This window comes from Eurytemora carolleeae, unplaced genomic scaffold, assembly GCF_000591075.1.
Source record: "Eurytemora carolleeae unplaced genomic scaffold, Eaff_2.0 scaffold431, whole genome shotgun sequence".
NCBI lineage: Eukaryota > Metazoa > Arthropoda > Copepoda > Calanoida > Temoridae > Eurytemora > Eurytemora carolleeae.
In genome coordinates this window covers 142709-168971 of record NW_019396340.1, presented here as the reverse complement: position 1 = coordinate 168971, position 26263 = coordinate 142709, and the positions used below count along the sequence as shown (strand labels likewise).

The following is a 26263-nucleotide window of genomic DNA, read 5'->3' as shown; positions in this document are numbered from 1 at the left end:
TATATTGCATATTAGTATTATGAATATTCATTCAAGAATGGGAGACAAAATTCAACCTCCGATTTTTCGTGGATTTCAAAGATTTCATTATAATTATAGAAATCTCATCCATTGTGGGCAACCCTATCTATAACGCGATATTAATCACCAAATATAAACTGCAAAAAGACTCACAATACTTCGACCAAAAAATAATCAAAATGAAATAATATCATGATTTGATTCAATTAATTCTTAGCCTTGTGTTAAGTACAAGTTAAAATGTCGTCTTCTTTCCAGAGAAAATATTGTAAACAAAGATATAGGGGTCATTATTAACGATGAATCGTTCTATGGTCCGAAAACATACAGTGAGAACCAAAAAACTGTGGAATAAAAGGATGACATTAAGGCAATATTTAAAGTGTATAATAGCAAAGGGAAATGGTCTGTTTACACTGCACAATTGCTGTGTCTCATGTACAACTGCAATGGACTTTTTTAAATCATAACTTAAGTCGACTTTCTATTCCAGAGTTTTCTAGTTCTCATTATATTTAACAAATCATGCAGAATTATGCATAGAAAAATCAATCTTCAAAAATGTTTCATTAAATGATATGATGACGAGATGGAAATAACAATAATAAAAACATAAAAATAAAAGTGTAATCTCCTCTTGATCCTACATAATACTTGTTACAGCCTGAAAAAGTATTTACAACATATAGAGTATTTACTATATAGAGTATTCACTATATAGAGTATTCACTATATAGATTATTCACTATATAGAGTATTCACTATATAGAGTATTCACTATATAGAGTACAGACCATATAGAGTATTCACTATATAGAGTATTCACTATATAGAGTACAGACCATGCAAAAGTATCGAATTACCTATAAGTTACCCACAAAAAAATACCCGTAAGAGAAGACTGCAAATTTACAAAATCATTTAATATACCGTCAGAATACTATATTTGGGACAAAAACCAAAGTTTTAAACTTTTAAGATTTTAGTTTTAATAGTTGTTACTTCTTATTTTTTTGTGGGTAGCTACAGTAGTAACCAGAAAACTCTGAAATAGGAAGACGACTTTTAGACTGAAAGTATGACATTAAAAAGTCGAATGAACAAAAAAACAGCAATTTTTTCGTGTAAACAGAGCCATTTCACTCAATAAGGGATTTATAATAAGTGTCTAGTAAATCTATTTGCTATGTAAGAACATCAGATACACTTAAATTTTACTATAATGTCGTCTTCCGATTCCTCGGTTTTTTTTGGTTTTCACTGTATGTCCTAGCTCATGCAAAAGTATAGTAGAATAATTTGCTCGACCATGCAAAAGAAGTCCATATTTTACAATGCAGATTTCAGGAGCTCAAAGGTTACCCATAAAGGATGAGACTTCAGAGACGACTTTACGGAGTTTATATTCCTTATTATATTATATTTCCTTATATTCACGATATTTTGCAATTTTGCTCTTTCAAATCGTTAAAAAGGCCATACAGAGATTTTAATTTAGACAGTAGAATTAATTTAACCTTCGTCATATTAGATGAGTTTCAGGTCGTCTTTACAGTCTCATATTTTGTGGGTAGTATATAATATTTTTTATAACATATAAATATATATGTATATAATATTTTTTATAATATATGTATTTAATTCTTATTTGTTTTGTTTCTTGTATCCAAAACACAAATCAATAAATATTTAAAGTTCTAACTATAAAAATCGCTTGAAACTTGATATTTTTGAACGACGAAGAAATTTTCAGCAAGCAGTTTTTTTGCGAGATAAAAAAGTAAAATAAAAATATTATAAAAAGAAATATTTTGTCTTGATATTAACTAAACATGCAAATTCAAAAACATGCAAAAAAACGAGCATTTTCCGCATGCTAGAGAACCCAGAAAATTGCACAAACAATATTTTTATTGATATATCATGATTATAAAGCACCTTTAAATAATCAAGAGTTTAAAAAAAGATTTTTATTCTTAAAAATCTTAATCTAGAAGCTTAATGGAAGAAAAAGGCAGAGAACTTGTTTATAGAAGATTAAAATCTGAAAAGTTGAAATATACATATAGTAGCGCGGAAACATACTAAGTCTTTAAAATGTCGTTGTCATAAATATTCGAGAAGTTTTGACTTTCATAACAATTAATGAAATAAAACAGCAAAATATACGATTTAAATGGTTTCATTTAGAAAAGAGAAAAATGATTTTGTTTTTTAATCTTTCTTTTAATTCTAAAATGTCGCGGAAGATTTTTAAATTTGTAAATTTTTAACAAATGCAGTTTTTGTTCAGAGCTCATGTTTTGAGATAAATCAGTCACAATTTACAAAAAGTTTTGCGACATTGTATAATCAAACATGTAATGAAGACGACGGCATAACTGCTTAGCAGAGAATTTTTAAAAAGAGTTAATTGTTTCTTTTAACAAGCTGTAATGTGATCCTTACCAATTAGCTATTGAATACCTCTATGAGTTAGCTATTTAATTATTTAATATAGCTGAAGACTAGGATTCTTAGCAATAGCTAAGTTAGCTTGTGCAGAGCTTTGTCAAGTTATAGCTTTTTTTTAAATCACTCCACGCCACTCCGGGAAAATCTACGAATTGCACTTGTAAGTGCTATTCTATGAATGAGTGATGTTTGCCGTAGCAAAGGCTAGCTCAGCTATATCAGCACAGGTGCGCCAGTTCACTACCTTCCCTTCAGCTGGGGGCTTCTTCAGTCTTACTAGATACATCTTCATACCCAGATACTTAAGTAGCAGCTTCCTGAACAGATACATATTTATAAACCCAGATACTTTAGTAACAGCTTCCTAAACAGATACATCTTTAAATACCCAGATACTTTAGTCACAGCTTCCTAAACATATATATATTTAAATACCCAGATACTTTAGTAGTACTTTCCTAAACAGATATATCTTTATATACCCAGATACTTTAGTCACAGCTTCCTAAACAGATATATCTTCATATACCCAGATACTTTAGTAGCAGCTTCCTAAACAGATACATCTTCATATACCCAGATACTTTAGTAGCAGCTTCCTAAACAGATACATCTTTATATACCCAGATACTTTAGTAGCAGCTTCGTAAACAGATACATATTTATATACCCAGATACTATAGTAGCACCTTCCTAAACAGATATATCTTCATATACCCAGATACTTTAGTAGCACCTTCCTAAACAGATACATCTTTATATACCCAGATACTTTAGTTGCAGCTTCCTAAACAGATACATATTTATATACCCAGATACTTTAGTAGCAGCTTCCTAAACAGATACATATTTATATACCCAGATACTATAGTAGCACCTTCCTAAACAGATATATCTTTATATACCCAGATACTTTAGTAGTAGCTTCCTAAACAGATACATCTTTATATACCCAGATACTTCCTAAACAGATACATCTTTATATACCCAGATACTTTAGTAGCAGCTTCCTAAACAGATATACCTTCATATACCCAGATACTTTATTAGTAGCTTCCTAAACAGATATATCTTCATACCCAAATACTTTAATAGTAGCTTCCTAAACAGATACATCTTCATATACCCAGATACTTTAGTTGTAGCTTCCTAAAATTGCATCTTCATATACCCAGATACTTTAGTAGTACCTTCCTAAACATATACATATTTATATACCCAGATACTTTAGTAATACCTTCCTAAACATATACATCTTCATATACCCAGATAGTTTAGTAGTACCTTCCTAAACAGATACATTTTCATATACCCAGATACTTTAGTAACAGCTTCCTAAACAGATATATCTTTATATACCCAGATACTTTAGTAGTTAAACAGATATACCTTCATATACCCAGATACTTTATTAGTAGCTTCCTAAACAGATATATCTTCATACCCAAATACTTTAATAGTAGCTTCCTAAGCAGATACATCTTCATATACCCAGATACTTTAGTAGTACCTTCCTAAACATATACATCTTCATATACCCAGATACTTTAGTAGTACCTTCCTAAACATATACATTTTCATATACCCAGATACTTTAGTAGTAGCTTCCTAAAAATGCATCTTCATATACCCTGATACTTTAGTAGTAGCTTCCTAAACAGATACATCTTTATATACCCAGATACTTTAGTAGTACCTTCCTAAACATATACATTTTCATATACCCAGATACTTTAGTAGCTTCCTAAACAGATACATCTTTATATACCCAGATACTTTAATAGTAGCTTCCTAAACAGATACATCTTCATATACCCAGATACTTTAGTAGTACCTTCCTAAACAGATACATTTTCATATACTTTAGTATTAAATGTAGATTAGATTTTTATAAACGTGGTTTAGTGAGGTTTTATGGGGTTTAATGTGGTATTAATGGGTTTAAAAAGTTTCCCCGAAAGATTTCCAATAAAAGTTATAATAAAGTTTGAGCTAGCAAAGTTTTGAGAATTAATGTTTTATGACTAAACTTTGTTTAGTTTTTACATCTTTAGACTGGGTTTGTTATTTTGGAACCTTCTGTGTGTCTGTCTCTAAGAAAAGTTCATGTAAGAAAGGAGTTTTTTAAGAGTGTATGCACTGTGTGCGTGTGCGTAAGGATCTTCAATACTTTGGTCTGTGCAAAAATCCAATATTAACACATTAAGTCAGATATCGGAAGGCTCCCAAATCAAATGTTTGCATAAAATTTGCAAAAAAATCTAAAATTTCAGAACTTCAGAAAAAAGTTGAACTTGACAAAATATCTATGAGTTGGCCGTTTTTGGTTTCCATTTTTCACAGGAACAGGCAATACTTTTCTATAATAACAGATTACTATAATGATTGATGGGTTCAATCAAATACAATCCACATGTAAATATTATGGATTTCGAGATCAATCATTTGCTCCTATGGTTAGGGTGTGCACAAATATTTCACTCTGAATCTTATAGATCCCTTTAATATTCGTTCTGTAGATATCTCTCAGAGTATAAATGAATGGGATTTATCAGTTTCATAGTTTATTTTGTAAATACATCCGTATAAGGTTATTCTTGTTTGAATTAGTTCCTTTAGATACTTGGGAAGATCATAGTTCAGCTAAGAAAAGAATACTGGTTCTCTGTCCATCCAGGATGGTCCTGTGCATGTTTAGCTTCTCAAATGCTCCTAATGGGCCAGTATGTGGTCTAAAGCTATCCAGAGGAAGGAATAGGTCCAAATTGTTATAATTTCTGAACTGTCTCTAAAGCGTAACAATCCTCCGTCTAGTCCTTAGATTCCCTTTCTGTAAGACCGTCATCCAGCTGCTCCTGTTCATGATCCATCTGAGCAGCTTCCCCAAACTCAGACATCTCATTCAGCTGTTCTGGTTCAGGATCTCTGAACTTGAATATCTCGTTTAGATGCTCCTGTTCAGGACCCATCTGAGCAGCATCCTCAGCCTCATTCAGCTGCTCTGGTTCAGGATCTCTGAACTCGAATAGGTTCTTTACACTGCTTTGATTCAGAGAAAGGGGTGAAGGGTTTTAGTATCAGTAATAATACTCTAAATACATTACTTAAACTGTAGGAAAGAAAAATTCAAAAACGAAAAATTAAAATATTTCTATATTCAATAAATATCTTACCTTGGAACCCTGCCAACACTGTAGAATGTATCCTCTGGGTATGGGTGGCTGGTTCCTGGAACAAGAAAAAATATATTGTTTGTGTCTAACGTTAAAATGGCGGAATTGATCGGACCCAAATATATATATATATATGCAATATGCATCCTAACATGATCCCAGGGACGGTTTATGAACGGTCAGAATTATAAAATGTTGCCTAGATTTAATAGAATTAATAGAATTAAAAATTCTGAACAAACAAAGCTTAAAAGAAAATGGGGCTTTAAGACAAAAACGTTCTGGTTCTTTTGACAGTAAGGGATGGATTAATCTGACTCTCATTGATATCTTAAAGCGGTAATATTTTGAATTCGTTATGTTCCTAATTCCAAAAATTAAATCAATATTTTCGAATAAGTGAACGATCCCTTTAAAGTCCCAGTTTTTTGTTATTTGTTAAGGATTCAAGATATTCAAGAAATAATTTTAATTGGAAATTTCCTTTAAATTAAAAGTTTAACAGGATTAAAAAGAACTGTTAAGGTAAAATTAATGAAGCCTAAAAATTTTAGAAGTTGATCGAGACCAATATTAGTTCTATCTGATGTTCCTGTCTCAAGAGACCAATATTAGTTCTATCTGATGTTCCTGTCTCGAGAGACCAATATTAGTTCTATCTGATGTTCCTGTCTCAAGAGACCAATATTAGTTCTATCTGATGTTCCTGTCTCAAGAGACCAATATTAGTTTCTCTACTCTACTCTACTCTACTCTACTCTACTCTGCTCTGCTCTACTCTGCTCTACTCTGCTCTACTCTACTCTACTCTAATCTACTCTACTCTACTCTACTCTACCTGCTAGAAGGAAATATTTAAAATCCTCCCCATCAACTTCATCAATTTCAGGCTTTTTAGGATTCTTCACCAGCAAACGTTCTACACCGTTTCCCTGCAAAATAAAAACGTTAAAAACGTTTTTTGCTCGCATTTTAAAATAAATTTGCTCAGGCAGTTAGATTTGCAACACTGTTTTTTTTTTCAAAATTAATAAAGGTTAATGCAAGTTTGTACTGAAACTTTTAAAACAAATTTTACCAAAATGTTTTCGTTGATTTTGTCACCTTAACCTCGTCTTCCTTTATATTAAAAAAGAGTCTGCAGGCACGGTTGTGTTGAAAACGGTTTTCAAATTTGTAAACGTTTAACAACCACCAACAACCTCCCAATATATTTGACATTTTTTTTCTTCTTTTTTACAGTTTCTTTTTTTGAAATAAACATTTTTTTATTTTTTAAGCATAAAATGTTTTAAAGTTTTATGCTATTTTGAATAAATTATCCGCTAGCTATAGTTTGGATGAAAATAAATAAAAGTATAATAAAAATAAATTACCTGTCCAAGGATTTTGTAAACTCTCTTTAATGATTTCTCCGAAACAAGATCTCCAGGGTCTACTAGAGCCTTGCCCTTCCTTTTGTGCGTTTTTATATCCTTCTCCATGTACAGTTCCTGCAGACAGTATGGAAATCAACTTTTCTAATCCCAATATCTTTGCAATCTGAGAGTACAAACCTTTCATATTTCAAACTTAGACTATCTGACCTAACAGAATTCACAGTTTGAAATATTAAAGGTCTCCGAAATTGTATTGAAAAGATATAGAGATTAGAAATTATTAGATTAGGGAATTATACAGTAACATAATAGAAACTCAAAACATTTTTCTTCTTCTCAATAGTACTTTAATAAGAGGAGATATGATTGAACACATTTCAGATTTCAAGCTAACATGCAATTTAGTTTAGTTTAACATGTACTGTAAACTGTATCTTGAATTTAGTTTAGTTTAACATGTACTGTAAACTGTACCTTGAATTTAGTTTAGTTTAACATGTACTGTAAACTGTACAGTGAATTTAGTTTAGTTTAACATGTATTGTAAACTGTACCTTGAATTTAGTTTATTTTAACATGTATTGTAAACTGTACTGTGAATTTAGTTTAGTTTAACATGTACTGTAAACTGTACCTTGAATTTAGTTTAGTTTAACATGTATTGTAAACTGTACTGTGAATTTAGTTTAGTTTAACATGTACTGTAAACTGTACTGTGAATTTAGTTTAGTTTAACATGTATTGTAAACTGTATCTTGAATTTAGTTTATTTTAACATGTACTGTAAACTGTACCTTGAATTTAGTTTAGTTTAACGTGTACTGTAAACTGTATCTTGAATTTAGTTTAGTTTAACATGTACTGTAAACTGTACCTTGAATTTAGTTTAGTTTAACATGTACTGTAAACTGTACAGTGAATTTAGTTTAGTTTAACATGTACTGTAAACTTGAATTTAGTTTAGTTTAACATGTATTGTAAACTGTACAGTGAATTAAGTTTAGTTTAACATGAATTGTAAACTGTACCTTGAATTTAGTTTAGTTTACCATGTACTGTAAACTGTACCTTAAATTTAGTTTAGTTTAACATGTATTGTAAACTGTACTGTGAATTTAGTTTAGTTTAACATGTACTGTAAACTGTACCTTAAATTTAGTTTAGTTTAGCATGTATTGTAAACTTTACCTTGAATTTAGTTTAGTTTAACATGTACTGTAAACTGTACTGTGAATTTATTTTAGTTAAACATGTACTGTAAACTGTACCTTAAATTGCTCAACTTCAGGGTTAGATTTCCATGTAACAAGGAGACAAGAGTACCCTGTAAACTCATCTTGGATCTAAGAATAAAACAAGAAGACAAGAGTAATATTAGATCTAAGAATAAAATAAGAAGACAAGAGTAATCTTAGATCTAAGAATAAAATAAGAAGACAAGAGTAATCTTGGATCTAAGAATAAAAAAGAAGACAAGAGTAATCTCGGATATAAGAATAAAAAAGAAGACAAGAGTAATCTTGAATCTAAGAATAAAACAAGAAGAAGACAAGGGTAATCTTGGATCTAAGAATAAAACAATAAGACAAGAGTAATCTTAGATCTAAGAAATAAAACAAGAAGACAAGAGTAATCTTGAATCTAAGAATAAAACAAGAAGACAAGAGTAATCTTGAATCTAAGATTAAAACAAGAGTACAAGAGTAATCTCAGATCTAAGAATAAAACAAGAAGACAAGAGTAATCTCAGATCTAAGAATAAAACAAGAAGACAAGAGTAATCTAGATCTAAGAATAAAACAAGAAGACAAGAGTAATCTTGGATCTAAGACGAAAAAAAGACAAGATTATCCTTTAAAAATTTCATTAAATGTAAAAATTTTAAATTTTGTAATATTTTAGTTATTGGTATTTTTAGAATTAAAATTCTTAGGCGCGCAGAGTATAAAGAAGCGGGGCGTAATATTAGAAAATTATGGAAATATTTATATTGCTGAGAAGCTGAATACAGAATTATTTCTTTTTTATTCTAAAATGTACCGTAATATATACATAACTATTAATTTGCTTGTGTTGCAAATGTCCTTATGAATTGTACTGAAAATGTACTGCATTGTACTGCAAATGTAATACAAAAACTATGCAAATGTATTGCAAATGTACTACAAACGTAATAAAAAACTCCGCAAATGTACTGCAAATGTACTGCAAATGTTTACCTGTTGTTTAGCTGCTTCATCAACCATTTCCTCTAACCTCATTCTTCTCTCTTTACCAGGTCCAGCTGCCCCATTCCTCTTCTTGGAACCAGACTGACCGGACTTAACGGAACACGTGGATCTGAAATATTGATTTTCTATATAATAATTTTCTATATATAATTTTCGCTTATGTGTATATATGTTAGCTATAGTCGGTCAAACGGGGCGGGAACAAATTGTCGATTTTTTTTCCAAATTTGAAATTTTGAAATTTGTTTTTGTTCCATTCCACGGGATACGTCTGGAACTTCAACTAACTTCAACTATATATATATATATATATAAGTATATTTATATTCTCTACTATGCATATATATATACAAGAATAATATATATATATATATATATATTCAATTATAGTCTCTACTATGTATATTCATATATATATATTTCATTTATAGTCTCTATCTATGTATATTTACTCGCGCCCTATAAGCTGTGTAATATTGAGAATAAATTAACGTTCAATATTGCATTAAAAGTTTATCTCATTAATACACGTAGGCAAAACTGTAAGAGATCTGCAGTAATCTGACCTAATAGCGGAGACTGAGAGGCATATGATATATAGCATATCCTTTATAACAAATATTTAAACTATAAGGAACATATGAAATAAAAATATATTTAGTTTCCACCTATTGGAGCTTATCAAGGAGTTCTTCTCCGCACTACTAGCTGCCTCCGCCATAGCATTCGCTGCAGCCTCATCCTCCATCCGCCGTCTGAAATAGAAAGCTTACATATTCGTCATAGCATTCGCCGCAACCTTATCTTTCGTCCGCTTTATATCCGCTTGTACATTCTCTTCCACCTTTCTCCGTCTTGAACAAATAGTTCACATTTTAAGAAGTTTTTTCAAACATCAGGAAAATTAAATATCATTTGTCTGACCCCCGAATCCCCCCCCCCCCTCCGAAAAAGATATCATAAAACTGTCCCCGTAAAATATATATTTTTTGCAAGAAGACTAATATGTAATACTAATAAGACTAATAAGTGCAGAACGTTCAAACTTTTTATTTTGTCAACCTTGCATCTGTGATAATGTATTCCGGAGTCAAAACTTGTGTCTGCCAACTTTTAAATTTGAAATCTAACTGCTTGATCCCTTTATGTGAGGTATCAGGGGATATTGAAGAGGAATTCAACTAATCCCTAGATCTGCATAACATGGAGATCTACGGATTTAATGATTGATCTCTATATCTGATGTGGGCATTTTTAAATGTGAGGATCAATGCTTAATCCCTTTTTAAAGTTTTCTGTGAAGGGTATAGACCACAAGGGGATATCGAAGTGGGATTGAATTAATCCTTAGTTCAGCATAAGGCGGAGATTAATGTTTGATCCGGAGATTTCACTCCTGTATGCCGAGTCCATTAGCGCCTGATCCAATCAGGGTTCAGTCATGTGTTTGATGACTATTCTGAACCAATAGAGTTAGTATGGCGGTAACATCTATCTTTCTATCTATCTCATTATTCAATCAGAGATATTAACTAACTTGATCTCTTGGATTTTTGATATCCACAATTTCTCTGTGATCTGATTGGTCGAACGCAACATTTCCTGGCTTTTTGGCTTTTTGATTTTTGCACTTGACTTGATATCGAATACAGATTAAGATAATATAGATTAACAAGAGTTCTCAACTAATCTCTGGTTTAAAAACTTCTAAAGACAATTAAACAAAATGATACCTCAGACATTCAAGTTCATACATCCTCATCTCAGTCATAAGAGTAGCACAGGCTTCATCCCAGTCATCCCCTAGGTTATCCCGGAGTACCTGGAGAATAGAGATACAGTGAGAACCAGAAAACTGTAGAATAAGAAGACGACATTAAAGTGCATTTAATTTAAGTCAAAACTTGAGTCCATTTTCCAGAGTTTTCTGGTTATCACTGTAGAACCTAGATTATATTGTAAATATCAGGGATAACAGTGAAAAATTCAGTTTATAGAAATTAGATTTTGCATCGTCATAACTCTCCTGTATTATATATATTTTTTAGGGGAGGAGGGACTGTCATTATAATTTCAAGTGACAATTCAGTTAACAAAAAATCTATTTTCGATTCACAATGGTACCCTTTAACCCTTTATTTTATCATTAATATGGAAAATATCGTCATTATTCTTGCTTCATAAGTGTTTAATTTTCAGAGAAATCATGGATATCTCATTCTTCTTGAGCAGGAAAACCTTTTAGGGTACCGATGTATAACTCGGACATTCCGATCGTAAAATTACTCTTCAGTTCCTCTAAATTAGGTACGATGAGATAGTATTGAACCTGATTAAGATCTCGACCGTAAAGTGTCTTGTAAGGATGAATCATCTCCTGTCTGCCTGTATCTGTATGAGTTGTCAGATCATCAATAACTATTTGATCCTTTGCCTAAACATCAATAAATTATTAGAAAATAATATATTTTTTCCAGAATCGAGGACATTGTTTTATCATGCAACTAAGATACTTGATATATGGCGAGATATTGATTTGATTAAATTGATATAATGGTTTTAACTTTATGAAAATATGAAGTTTGAATAAACTTAACACTGTTTAAATGTTAAATTTAAGTTGATTTTTATGCATATACATTACACAGGGTTACCCACAAAGAATGACACTTCAAAGGCGACTGTACGGAATTTATACTGTCCGTTTCTTAATATTCATGATTCCCTGCAACTGTAAACTGGTTTCTTGTCTATCCAAATTATATATAAGCAATTTAAAGAGAATATCGAAATGTAGAAGACTTAATTTTAACGAAGGAATCGACATATTACCGGAGTTTCAGGTCGTCTTTAATTGCTCATTCTTTGTGGGTATCCCTGCATGGATAATGTAAATTATTGATTGATTGATTCGGTCGCCATTTTTCTTGTTTGAATCTTATCACAGAGACCTTAAAAGTAGGGAAAGGTTTAAAAAAAATATTTCAATTAAAACGAACACCTGGATGATGTAGAGATATGCCAATATATCATTGCCATTGACATTTTTTAACCTCTCAATCCAAAACCATTCTTATCTTTTTGTTGAGAAAAATTTAAATAAAATCTTACATTTTCGAACTCTTCGTTGAGACCGCTGAGAGCTTTGTAGAGCTCCCTGGCCACCCTCTGTATCTCCAGATCCATCTCCTGCTTAGTGTACCTGGAACACAATACAGTACAATACAGTATGCAGTACAAGTATATTTCATTAACAGTTTGTTAAAACCCAAATATGAAAATATATTTTACTAACAGTTTGTTAAAAATCAAATATAGAAGTATTCTTTATTAACAATTTGTTTAAAACCAAGTATAAAAGTATGTTTCATTAACAGTTTGTTACAACCAAGTACAACAGCATTAACAGACTTCTCTGCACGCACATTTCTGTTACAGAGACAATGGCCGAAATTGTCAGAATTAAACACTTTTCAATCTATGAGAAAGAACGACATATTCCTCATTACTGATCAAGTAAAGGTTTAATGAATGTATTTAAAAGTAGGGTCACTTGAAACTACACCAAGAGTATTTTAAGAACTAAGTGTAAAAGAGTGTTTTAAGAACTAAGTGTAAAAGAATATTTTAAGAACTAAGTGTATGAAGAGTATTTTAAGAACTAAGTGTAAAAGAGTATTTTAAGAACTAAGTGTAGAAGAGTATTTCAAGAACTAAGTGTAGAAGAGTATTTAAGAACTAAGTGTAGAAGAGTATTTTAAGAACTAAGTGTAGAAGAGTATTTCAAGAACTAAGTGTAAAAGAGTATTTCAAGAACTAAGTGTAGAAGAGTATTTTATGAACTAAGTGTAGAAGAGTATTTCAAGAACTAAGTGTAGAAGAGTATTTCAAGAACTAAGTGTAGAAGAGTATTTTAAGAACTAAGTGTAGAAGAGTATTTAAGAACTAAGTGTAGAAGAGTAATTTAAGAACTAAGTGTATGAAGAGTATTTAAGAACTAAGTGTAGAAGAGTATTTTAAGAACTAAGTGTAGAAGAGTATTTCAAGAACTAAGTGTATGAAGAGTATTTCAAGAACTAAGTGTAGAAGAGTATTTTAAGGAATTAAGTGTAGAAGAGTATTTCAAGAACTAAGTGTAGAAGAGTATTTTAAGAACTAAGTGTAGAAGAGTATTTTAAGAACTAAGTGTAGAAGAGTATTTCAAGAACTAAGTGTAGAAGAGTATTTTAAGGAACTAAGTGTAGAAGAGTATTTCAAGAACTAAGTGTAGAAGAGTATTTTAAAAACTAAGTGTAGAAGAGTATTTTAAGAACTAAGTGTAAAAGAAAAGCAAAAGAATTGTGGAGAACAATATTGAAGTTTAATACTGAGAGAACTTACTTCCCAACTGAATTCAAGGTTTCTACTGAATTAGGAATATTATATAAAACTTAACCCTAAACAGCCGGGAACCATTAAAGTAAAGAAGGAAGGAGGGAGCAAAGTTACAGTGTTTGTAAGTGTACTTATTATTGTCATTTGTCAATGGTTCTGTTTTCCAAAGGGTGTTGATTTTTTTTTATGAAAAATACTCAATTTTTTAAAGGGTATGGTAGTATGGTATTTAATAACTATTAAACATTTTAATTTCTATATTTACTAAATAAAATACAAAATTCGCTCTTTAAGAATCACGAAGAGGAATCTTACTGGGGGCTTGCTCTGAAGACTCAAGATTAGATTTTTCGAAACATTTTGTTAAAATAACAAAAAATCCAAACCTAGTCAGTCATTCCTTTTAAAGAATTAATGCCACAGTAACAAAAATGAATATTTAAAAGGCGTGAGATATTGATATTGCAACATGTCAAATTGTAGATATGGTATTTTAATTTTGTGATATTTATTAGTTTTTATTTTCTGGTTTTGAGAAATCACCCGCCACAAATATGCAAATTGAAATTTTTGAAACAATCTTTTCTTTAAAGTTAATTTTTTTTTCAAGTTTAAGGCTTTAAGCATTAAATAATAGTAATTCCTATCTAGTTGTTGCTATGAGAACCTAGCGCTAAAACTTTAATAATTCAAACTTTACAGAATTCTCATGAAACATAAATCTATAATTTAATCAAGTTCTTGGCTGCAACTAGGCGTGGATCTGGTTGAATCAAGAAATAAAAAAGTAGAAAAAAAATTTATACATTATGTACTGTGCATTAGAATTGATTTTTTAAGTATTTAAAAAAGTAACCTTTTCCCTTATGTTACGTATTATTAATTCGATTTTTTACCAAAAATGTACGTATTGTATTACATGAAAGTATATAAGTCGATTTTATAGAACATTTTTCACAATTTTTGCAATTTTGGATTTTCTGATTCGGAATTTCCAAGTATTTCTGCAGATTCTGGTAAATTCACTTCATTGATTATCAGTTAACGTCATTATTAACTCTTAAACGCGGCTTAGGGAACGTTAACAGTACATGGCATGTTAAAGCCAACCTTGTAACAGCACATGGCACGTTAAAGCCAACCTTGTAACGGCACGGCAATTTCAACCATAATTCAGCTCATTATACATTAATTAGCGTTTGGCACGTTAATGTAAACCTTGAAACAGCTCATGACACAGCTCGCGACACGTTGGTGTTAACATTGTGACGGCGTTTGACACGGCTCATGGCACGTTGATTTCAACCTTATAACGTCTTATGGCACTAAATCATCAACCTTGTAACGGCGCCTGTCACGTTAATATCAATCCGTGGCAACAATGTGACGTTAATGTGAATATTGTTACAAGTATTGACACCTTTTCACAAGATAATTTCAAGCTTATATATAACACCTAACTTTACGTTCACATATTCATGTAACAACTAACCTATCCTTTTTTATATTTGACACCATTTTGTAATATACCAGTACAACTTTTAACAACAAAAACTTATAGCCTTTGGATTTCCAAAATGTGGTCTGCCATTTTTGCAGATTCTAAATTGACGGAGATATTGAGAAAATCTCCCGCAAATTAATAGATACAAAGAAGAAATATCACATTTTTGAAAACTCATAAGACATTTTTTTCTTCCTTTTTTCATTATTAGAAATGATTTTAAAGTCGTCTCTAACTTCCCATGTTTATTGGGACACCCTGCATAATTTAATTATAAAAAATACTGCAGTAAAATACAATTCAATTCTGTAGTAGACAAATTATATTTATTCTTAATTAGTTCGATTAGGGTAGATTAGGGTAGATTAGGGTAGATTAGGGTAGAAAAAATAAGTAATTATATATTCCTAATATTGAATGTTACCATAGAAAACACTGTGAAGGTCAAGCTGGGGGGGAAAATCTATTATCATGCAATATATTTTACTAGAAACTAACTGTAAATAGACAACAAACTTTCCTAATACAATATATATTATAGGTTTTCAAGGAAAAAAGGAGAAAATAAATGATCAAGGATAAGACAAGGAAAGACGTTAAAAGCAGGTTTAAATGGTACCTATGTGAATCAGCCTCCCACTCATTAATTTTGAAGCTCACTTTAATTAACAAGAACAATCCCTTTAATGGAATTATCAAATGGATGATTCTAGTGGTTCGTCCTTTTGCAAGATTTTAGAGAAAACTTTTCAGGTTTTCGGTTCTTTTTCTCTGGAAGACGACGTAATAAAAAGCTCATAATTGCCAAGGTAATAAGGCATGGAAAGCTAATTGCTGTTGCGTATTCTCTGCGTACATATTGAAACCAGTTCTCTCTGGGCGGTGTTTGTAAACAAGATTAGATGCATCAGTGGTCCTCTAGTATCCAAAGAGGATAAAAGCATTTAATTTTAATAATTTTTATAATTCACATAATAGTTTGCAGTACACTGCAGTACTAAAAATGCGTACACCTCTGAAATAACTATCTTTACATTATAATTCTTTGCTATTTGCGTAAGTTTAACCCAGGACTGACCAGATTTCTTTAATTAGAACTCTTTGGTCTAGAATTCAACAATCTTTCAATCTACATGTTTTTAATACATTTTATTTAAAACTCATATGCCAACAAAAAGTACAAAAGAGAAAAAGGAAAAAAATGTATTTTTTATGTGTCAGAAAAGTCACTGCTTTTGCTGAGACAAGAACCAAACTGTTAAATCTGTGTTGTTTGTTTCTTTTTTAATAAAAATATAATGAGAGAACACTTGGAGTAAATAAATTGTTACTTTTAATAAGACTGCGTAGACCAAGTGTAGACTAAATAATGTAAAGTGTAAAGTGTAAAGTGTAAAGTGTAAAGTGTAAAGTGTAGACTATAGTGTAAAATGTAGACTATATAGTGTAAAGTGTAAAGTGTAGACTATGGTGTAAATTGTAAAGTGTAAAGTGTAGACTATAGCGTAAAGTGTAGACTATATAGTGTAAAGTGTAGACTATATAGTGTAAAGTGTAGACTATATAGTGTAAAGTGTAAAGTGTAAAGTGTAAAGTGTAAAGTGTAAAGTGTAAAGTGTAAAATGTAAAGCGTAAAATGTAGACTATATAGTGTAAAGTGTAAAGTGTAAAATGTAGACTATATAGTGAAAAGTGTAAAGTGTAAACTATATAGTGTAAAGTGAAAAGTGTAAAGTGTAGACTATAAAGTGTAAAGTGTAGACTATATAGTGTAAAGTGTAAAGTGTTAAGTGTAAAGTGTAAAGTGTACACTGTATAATGTTGGGGTGTATAAAAGCAACTGACCTGAGTCTGGGCCCTGTATATCTATGGGGGGGGGACCTACTTAATAATTCATAAATAAGAAAACCACTGATTCTGCGCAGCACTACCCTCTAAATACATTGACCGTGAACAGAAACCAATTAGACAATTAACTTCTTAATGAAAGGTTAAAAAAAGAGAAAGTAAAAAAAATAATATCAAAATTGATGAGAAAATAGTAAAAATACTAAAAGTCAAATACAAGTATTCATTAAGTATGTCAAGTTCGTCGAGTACACTTATAAATATGCTTTTTTATTGATAAACTTGACATATCGGATTTTGAGAGTACAAATTTAAAATATTGTAAATTTTAGAAAATTTATATTTTTAATTGTTAAATTATTTATAGTTATTTTCAGTGTTTTATTTTCATGAATTAACAATATTGGCTCCTGGGTGCTTTTCGGCTTTCTTTTACTAACAATTTTATAGCTGAAATTTTGATTCTCCAGTCGCATTTTTTGCCATTATTTGTATTGGTGCATTTTAGAAAATAACTAATATCGACATTTATTTTCGGCAAAACTTTTCATGATTGACCAGCCATAAAACCTTTTTTTACTTCTCGAGTTTATTACTACGTTAACGATCTTTACTCAAAATTTTAATTTTTCAGTTGATAACCTCCTGAATTTATAAATCAAATTTGGCACTTTTTATTTATTTTATTGGAGTCCAGTTTGTCCTTCTTATTAATATTTACAAATCATATGTAGTTGAAGCTTCAAGGTTCTCCTCTATATAACAAATCCACCTGCTTAAAGGGATTGTAAAGGGGTATAGGATGAAACCTGAGAATCTCAGGCGTTGAACGATACATATAAGACATCTATCTGATGTTTCTGTCTCGAGAAATTGACATAAAACTGTGTAAAATTTATGTGAAAAACATATATATGCAATTTTGTATAAAAGTTGTAGTATTAAAGAGATCATATTCAACAAATACGCAACCAATCTAAAAACGACAATATCCCACAGGAGCCTGAGAATCAGGGTAGAATAATATGCCCCATAACCCTACTAAAATTACAGTTTCTTTTACCTTTAAGTACAGTGTAAACAAATGCCTAAATAGTCCATTATTTATCTAATAACAATATAAAAAAATATTATGGATTGAACTTTATACATTTACAGTAATCATTATACATATCGTATCATATTATTCTAATGAAGGCAGAATTAGTTTTTATTTCCTACTATTATGCATTATTATTGACCTTTTAGTAAATTATGCTTCTTAAATCGCTTCTTAAATTTCTATTTTTATTTTTATAGTTAAGAATAAAAGTATACCATAAGAAGGCTGAAAGTATAAAAAGGAATCTTTGTTCAAACTGTAAAAAATACCATCTCTTCTTTCAAGCTACGATAATTTAGTTTTCTTGGGCCGCTGGAAATAAAGGCATTTAAAACACTGATGTCCGAAATTGAGTGCATCGCCGTTCTTTCCAGCTTGACCAACCTGTCGGTGGTCATAGATGACCTTCTCCAGGTCAAAAGCCTTCGGAGTAATCATTTTTTTAATCCAGGGGGTACACCCCCCTAATTTCACTCTGGGGGGGGGGGGGGTTATAGACTGCTACCCCCTGTAGCCGCCTATGAAAAATATACTAGGATTTTTAAAACTGTAGTTAGTAAATTGCTCGGTGTAGTTTAGAATTTACATTGTACATTATAAATGTTCTGTGTACAATGTACAATGTACATGTCTAGAGGGCTACAAAAAAAAGTTGAAAGGAAAAACAAAGACGAAGATTTTTCAACACTTTATATCTGGTCTTAATAAATGGTGGATTATTCATCCTTCCTGCGACTAAAATATTAATTTACAGGGTCACCCTTGGCCGCAAAGGATGAGATTTCAGAGACGACTGTACGGAATATATATTTAGCCGTACCTTCGTGGTTCCTTGCAGCTGTAAACGTGTTTCTTAAGTGACAAAATCATTTAATACACATTGAAAAGACTATTTTCAAAACAGAAAACCGAACTCAGCGTTAAGATCGTTATAATAGAAGAATGTTTAGGTCGTCTTCAACTGGTGTGGGTAAACCTGTACATACAATTCAACTGTTGTGGGTAAACCTGTACATACAATTCAACTGTTGATACAATTCAACTGTTGTGGGTAAACCTGTGCATACAATTCAACTGTTGCGGGTAAACCTGTACATACAATTCAACTGTTGTGGGTAAACCTGTACATACAATTCAACTGTTGTGGGTAAACCTGTACATACAATTCAAAATATTTAATAAAAAAAAACTTCTAAAGAAATATACTGCTCCAGGGACTTTAGAAAACTTAATTTAGAACCGGGTTGAAGAGAACGATGGGCCGGGCCGGGGGATATATATGTGGATAAAAAGAAAAAAAGATGGATGAATAACATGGTTTTGATATGGTTGGTCATCTCTACTTAAATCCCTTTTAGAAAATCCAAGGTTTGCAATCTTATATATTTATCATTGAAACCTTTATATGATCAGTATTGGAAGATATTTCGTCTTTCTGGGTTTAAAAGTGTTTATTTCTGATGATTCCTAAATGTTTTTCTTCAAAAGAAGTGCGCAATTGTCACTTTGCACTAAGGGTCACTTGAATTCACGCAAAAAAGTCCCTTTAAAATTAGTTTGGAAATCCACAAATGAAGACACAAAAATCTGCGAAATTTAAAGTAGTAATTGCGTAATTACAAGAAGGAAAACTGTTTGCACTTAAAACAAACAAACAATGAGGAGCAGGAAGCGTCCTAATGGTCTGTTTTTTTACATTCCAAACTCACCTGTCATCTTTCGTTTCTTGCTCTTTCGTAAACTCGTCTTCCATTCTTCTCCTTAAAGGGAACGCTCACTTATTTGGGTAATTTCGGGGTAAACTAAATAGCTTATTAGCTATTTATTAGGATTGGTCGTACTTTTCAAAAACAATTGTGGCCGGAAAAAAGCCTATTTTTGTCCCTTTGCGCTCGAATTCTGAACGAAAAATCGGCTTTTTCTCCGGCCACAGTTGTCTTTGAAAAGTAAGACTAATACCAATTAACAGCCAATAGGATGTTTTGTTTACCATGAAATTACCCAAATAAGTGAACGGTCTCTTTAAAATAAAAAAAAATGTAAAATTTATGAAAATACATTTTTGATTTTTTTTTTTTTTTTACCTGGTAACGATATGACTGTCATAACTGAAGTTACTGACGGGACCAGAGCAAACCAAGGACTTATCAATATCAGCAAGGTTCATGTTTATAGCTAGAGAGAGACTAGAGACACCTTCTGAAGATTTTTCTAACTAACCACTCTTTTTACAGTTTAACTGCAGTAGATATTGCTAGATTTTCTGATCGTCGATTATTTCACTTTTTTGATTTCGAGGATTTCTAAAAGTTTTGTTTATTGCTTGTTTATTATTGTAAATATTTGGCATTTAAAAAATCTGTTTTGGCCTAAAATGCCTGAATTTATATTTATATTTATAAACCAGTGTCTCTCTCACTATTGATTCTAAGAGGCTGAACATCAAAGCACTACTGAGGATATAATACAGAGGATACACTGAGGCCTTTTTCAGGCAGCTCCCTTTCCCTCTCCTTCTATACCACAACCTATACCCAGCACCGACACCTCCCGTTACCTTCTCCCCTTATATACCCCACCCTGTACCCAGCATCCTCCCTTTCTATATCCCACCATGTACCCAGCATCCTCCCCTTCTATACCCCACCCTGTACCCAACATCCAGCATATGGTTTTATTAGTTTCATTTGTGAACCCTGTCTCCTGATTGACCTGTGGTTGTTCAGACTTATCTCCTGCATCTTCTCCAACCTGTACAATAATACAGGGTTACCCACAAAGGATGAGACTGCAAAGACGACCTGAAATCTTTAAATAATGATTCCAAGGACAAATTTAGTCTTCTGCCTTTATAAAGTCGTTTAAATGGCTGACTTATTGATTTAACAAATAAAGAAACAAGTTAACAGTTGCAGGGAATCATGGCCGGATATAGGGAAACAGACAGTATAAATTTCGTACCATAGTCTATTAAGTTTACTATATATAGTAAACTTTGATTCTTCTTGCAAACTTATACAAAATACTTAAATAAGGACGACCTTTACTATAAACTTAGAATGAAGACGACATGTATTTAAATTAGTATCGGGTAATATAAGGTTTTTTTTTGCATTTAAAACCAGTTAAATCAAAAATCTGGTACAATTGCATTTTTTACTTTAAAAAAACGAAATGTTTCGGTTTATAAGAAAATGACTATTAAAGAACACGTTTACTTTGAATTAAAAAGCATCTTTCTGATACAATTTAAATATTTAAGATTTAAGATCCAGATGGGAATTTTATAGATAATTTTCTTCATGGAACACACATTTCATTTATGGTTATACATTCATTTCATTTAATGGTTTGATTTAAGTAAGAAATTGTTAACGTTTTACTAACCAATAATAAAAATGTAGAATGTGTTTAAAAGTTATAAAATGCATGAAATATTCTAATTTGTCTATAAAAAGTTATAAAATGCATGAAATATTCTAATTTGTCTTTAAAAAATGCATGAAATATTCTAATTTGTCTATAAAAAGTTATAAAATGCATGAAATATTCTAATTTGTCTTTAAAAAATATAAAATGCATGAAATATTCTAATTTGTCTATAAAAAGTTATAAAATGCATGAAATATTCTAATTTGTCTTTAAACAGTTATAAAATGCATGAAATATTCTAATTTGTTTATAAAAGTCTGATCTATGTAATGTAAAGGTTATTACTAAAATGTAGAAATGTCATTGTTATATTTTTTTGTATTGAAAAGTTTGTCTGACATAATTTTCTTTTATTATATTGTTTTTACAACTAAAACATGCAACCTAGCATTTTAGAACTATGGTGAATGATGTATCATAAAAACTATTTTACACAATCCAAAGCAACTTAATTCAACCTTATTTCTATATAAATTAAATTGACTTATGCAAATTTTACAAATTTGAAAAAATATCTTGCAGTAAAATATTGCAGTAAAATATTACAGTAAAAGCTTTTTAACCTTCTTGTTCTTTTTACTCAAAATTAAAATTTTTAGAAATATCATCAAATATTTGTTTTCTATAAATCGACAATTTTTTGACCTTGAATTCCAGAATTTTATTTTCTCCTACTCTCCCTCCCAGCTGGAAATCCACCATTTTATCTGAAGAAAAATTTCAAACATTTTTAAGGATGGTTATCTATATAATGTATACAACGATTATAGTATTAATAACTAGCTAAAGGGCCCGGCGTTGCCCGTAAAAAAAAATTCTAAAAATTAAAAATTTTATGGAAAAAAATTATTCAACTTTTTTGTAGCCTATGTCACCCCCATGCTTTCAATGAGTGTCCACAAAAAATGTCAGCTCATTCGGTCCAGCCGTTTTGCCAGCCAGAGGGATCATACATACGAATGTCATGTTTCTATTAATACATAAGTAAACAGTATGTGTATTGTAAAGTCTGCATTTATATTAAATGTATACTGAATCTGTGTGTATGTACTAAATGTTTACTAAATGTAAACAGAATATGTATACTGAATGTGTTCTGAATGTATACTGAATGTGTTCTGAATGTATACTGAATGTGTTCTGAATGTATAGTGAATGTGTTCTGAATGTATACTGAATGTATTTTGAATGTATACTGAATGGATATTGAATGTATATGTACTAAATGAATACTAAATGTATACTTAATGTATACTAAATGTATATTGATTGTATACTGAATGTACACTAAATGTATACTGAATGTATACAAAATGTATACTGAATGTAAACTAAATGTATACAAAATGTATACTGAATATAAACTGAATGTATACAAATGCATAATGAATGTATACTGAATGTTTACCAAAAGTATAATGAATGTATACTGAATGTATACAAAATGTATAATGAATGTATACTAACTGTAAACAAAATGTATAGTGAATGTACACTAAATGTATACTGAATGTATACTGCATATATACTAAATGGATACTAAATGTATACTCATTGTATACTGAATGTATACTGAATGTATTCAAAATGTATACTGAATGTAAACTAAATGTATACAAAATGTATACTGAATATAAACTGAATGTATACAAAATGTATAATGAATATAAACTGAATGTATACCAAAAGTATAATGAATGTATACTGAATGTATACAAAATGTATAATGAATGTATACTGAATGTATACTGAATGTATAGTTAATGTATACTGAATGTATACTGAATGTATACCAAATGTTATGATGAATGTATGATGAATGTATAGTGAATGTATAGTGAATGTATACTGAATGTATACTGAATTTATACTGAATTTATACTGAATTTATAACAAAAGTATAAAGAATGTTTACTTAATGTATTATTGTATACTGAATGTATACTGAATTTATAACAAATGTATAAAGAATGTTTACTTAATGTTTTATTGTATACGGAATGTATAGTATACTGCAGTATACCTGTTAAGGCAAAGTAAGCTTATTATGCAACTTCTGTAATTCCTTGAACTTGGCTGGCAATAAAGATTTATCAATATTCGGGAAAAATTTATTTAAAAAATTTATTCAAAAGTTTCTTTTTTGAAAATTTAATTTTAACCTAATTTAGGTTTTTCTTAGATTTAAAAAAAATTTGTTGTTTTTTAATAATTTGAATATTTTGTTTCATGTTTTGTATTGTGTTGGAACCTATAGAGGTTCTATAGAGGTTCTATAGAGGTTCTACAGAGGTTCTATAGAGGTTCTACAGAGGTTCCATTGAGGATAGTTTTACCAACCGCCGCTCTTATACAAACCTTGCAGACAGATAGATAGATAGATAAATAAATAGATATAAGGATATATAGATAGACAGACAGAGAGATCGATAGATAGATAGATAGATAGATAGATAGAAGTTAGAATTGAACAAAAGTAAAATCTGTTTTCCAAATTCATATTTGCCACTCCTCTGGTTTAATTAAACAATTAAACATAAAGTTGCCTTTTCTCTTTTATATTATTATCATAAGTAGGCTGATGCGTTTAAGATGAAATGTTTAAAAATACAACAACAGTAAGGGTGAGCCTGAATTTCTTCGTATTGCTTAGGGTGAACCAAATTTCTAGGTGATATTTTGACCTTGGGTTAGTTTATAATTCATTGTACAATGCAGTTTGTTCGGGAAATTATGTAAAATATACTTAGGAATTTGTAAAAAGGTTCTCTCAGATCAATGGTTGGTTCCTTTATATGAAGAAGAAATATGCTAAAAAGAAGAGCTGCAGCTCTGAGCAATATGTGTAATATTAGATAAAAACAAAATTTGGAACATTTGTTAAAAAACATATTCCCCGTGTTCACAAGGCCCAAGGGATTAGAATCTATAAATCTACAAACAGAAAACAGATTTATGATCAGCTAAAAAGAAGATACAACATTTAAAGAATAAATTCACTGCTCTTTTTTAAATTTTGTTAAAATTTCAAATACAAAAATAAATGTTAAAAAAAGTTATGGCTGCAAGTATAGATAAATTAAAATAACAGATGGGACACTAGATGTCGTCTTTTTAAAACTAGTTCACAATAACCCTATGGCAGAAGCCCAGAGGAGTTTCGCGCAGTCTCCGTAGAATTACGAGACAGAGAGAGCCTGTTCTTCGCCGATTGAGCAAAACTCATCTGGGCTACTGCCTCAGGGTTATTGTGAACGAGTTTCATCCAAATCTTCAAAAGACGACATTTATTTATCCTATCTGTTATTTTAATTAATCTATGGCTGCAAGGTATGAAAACCACGGAGTATTTAAGAGGAATTAAATGAATCCGAAGATCGCTATACAATGGAAATCATTGCGTGATCCCAAGATTCACAACACACATGTTCTAACCTCTGAGCTAAAAACTTTAGAATGATGGATATTGAGATTAATGCTTGATCCTCTCTTTTTGCTAATCTACAGACTAATTTAGTAATTAGATTCATTTATAGAGATTAGAGATGCACCAAAGATAATATATATATAGATATGCAGGCAGGTAGAAACCTCCTTCCTAAATTGCTTGTAGCAGACAACTAATTTTTGAACCTCTGAGAAAATGTGCAAGGAGAGACATCTATAGCAAATTTAGCAAATTGATTACTTTCTATATTCCTTTCTCCCCTTGCTGCTATCTGTAGGAAATACGCATTTGTGTTATATAAACATACAGTACGCGTATTGCATCCTGTATAGTTCAAGTGTTGCTATCTGGACCTGTTTGACCAATAAAATTAAATTTCAAGGTAACACAAACATACAGTACGCGTTTTGTTTATGTTATGATCAGATCAGTTGTAATTTGTCCTAGACTCGATGTACTTTTATAGTCATAATTTTTATTTAAATTGCGTTAATTTAAGTATGCCATTCAGTACAACTTGCACATTTAAACTTTGTCTAGTCAAATTCCTACCTCAGTTTTATTTGCATTGATTAATTTGTTTCATTAAGTACAATATGCAGTATACATTGTTGATACTATAGTACGCATTTAGTGTTATCACGCATAAACAAAGTGATAAATTAGCATCAATCCAGAGGATAAAATGCCATGCGTACGACAGAGATGGTGCTGTTTGCACATTTTCTCAAGACCTCTAAATTTATACCTGCCTGCATATCTATAAATATATTATCTTTGAGATGCACTCTTTAACTTTTGAATAACCGGTTTTAATTTTGCCGCATTTGTGGTGTCATATCAATTGGACTAATGATCGGTTGACCGAACGTAAGTTTTGGATTAATGATTTTTAAGACTAACGTTTAAAAGGACTATAGTCCTCAAATGTGATAAAATATGTTTTTTTATGTTCATATAAACATCATTAAATTAATATTTGTTTAAATACTCTTAAAGCCGGTTTGTGAGTTGTGAACAGCTAACTTTACTTCATCGGATATAAGTCCAATTGATATAGCATCATGGATATTCAAATTCTAAAAACTTTAGAATAGGATATCCTTAATCCCGTGTGGTTAATTAATCTGAGCTGAGCTGGAAACTTTTGAATGGTGGATATCGGGATTAATGCTTGATCCACTCTTTTTCTTAATCTGGAGATTAAGAAAAAGAGTGGATCAAGCATTAATCCCGATATATACCATTCAAAAGTTCCCAGCTCAGGACATATTTTACAGCTTCTTTATTTATACAT

The 26263-nt window shown here is 30.8% G+C and overlaps 1 protein-coding gene across 2 annotated transcripts; it reads right to left on the bottom strand.

Moving 5' to 3' along the window:
• On the bottom strand, window positions 1–22227 carry LOC111701280 (uncharacterized). Of its 2 annotated transcripts, XM_023472477.1 has the most exons (15): window positions 22164–22227; window positions 20799–20837; window positions 20171–20229; window positions 19796–19846; window positions 12370–12460; window positions 11588–11692; window positions 10992–11080; window positions 9927–10013; window positions 9247–9367; window positions 8296–8370; window positions 7025–7141; window positions 6487–6580; window positions 5649–5703; window positions 2720–2792; window positions 1–685 (listed from the first exon to the last, which is right to left on the bottom strand). In XM_023472477.1, exons 1-15 carry the CDS (start codon window positions 22218–22220, stop codon window positions 665–667), a joined length of 1134 nt encoding a protein of 377 aa, XP_023328245.1. In that variant the 5' UTR covers window positions 22221–22227; the 3' UTR covers window positions 1–664. The 2 variants fall into 2 exon arrangements, with proteins under 2 accessions (XP_023328245.1, XP_023328244.1); XM_023472476.1 differs by lacking the exon at window positions 1–685 and having other exon boundaries at window positions 2442–2792.
• Between the last annotated feature and the right edge of the window lie 4036 nt (window positions 22228–26263).

Coding starts and splice junctions, on each gene's coding strand:
- LOC111701280 (XM_023472476.1), bottom strand. CDS start 22,220: ATGGTGGATTTCCAGCTGGGAGGGAGAGTAGGAGAAAATAAAATTCTG. Junction 20,838..22,163: donor ATAAAATTCTGGAATTCAAG/GTCAAAAAATTG, acceptor ATTATTGTACAG/GTTGGAGAAGATGCAGGAGA. Junction 9,368..9,926: donor TCCTTGATAAGCTCCAATAG/GTGGAAACTAAA, acceptor TCAATATTTCAG/ATCCACGTGTTCCGTTAAGT.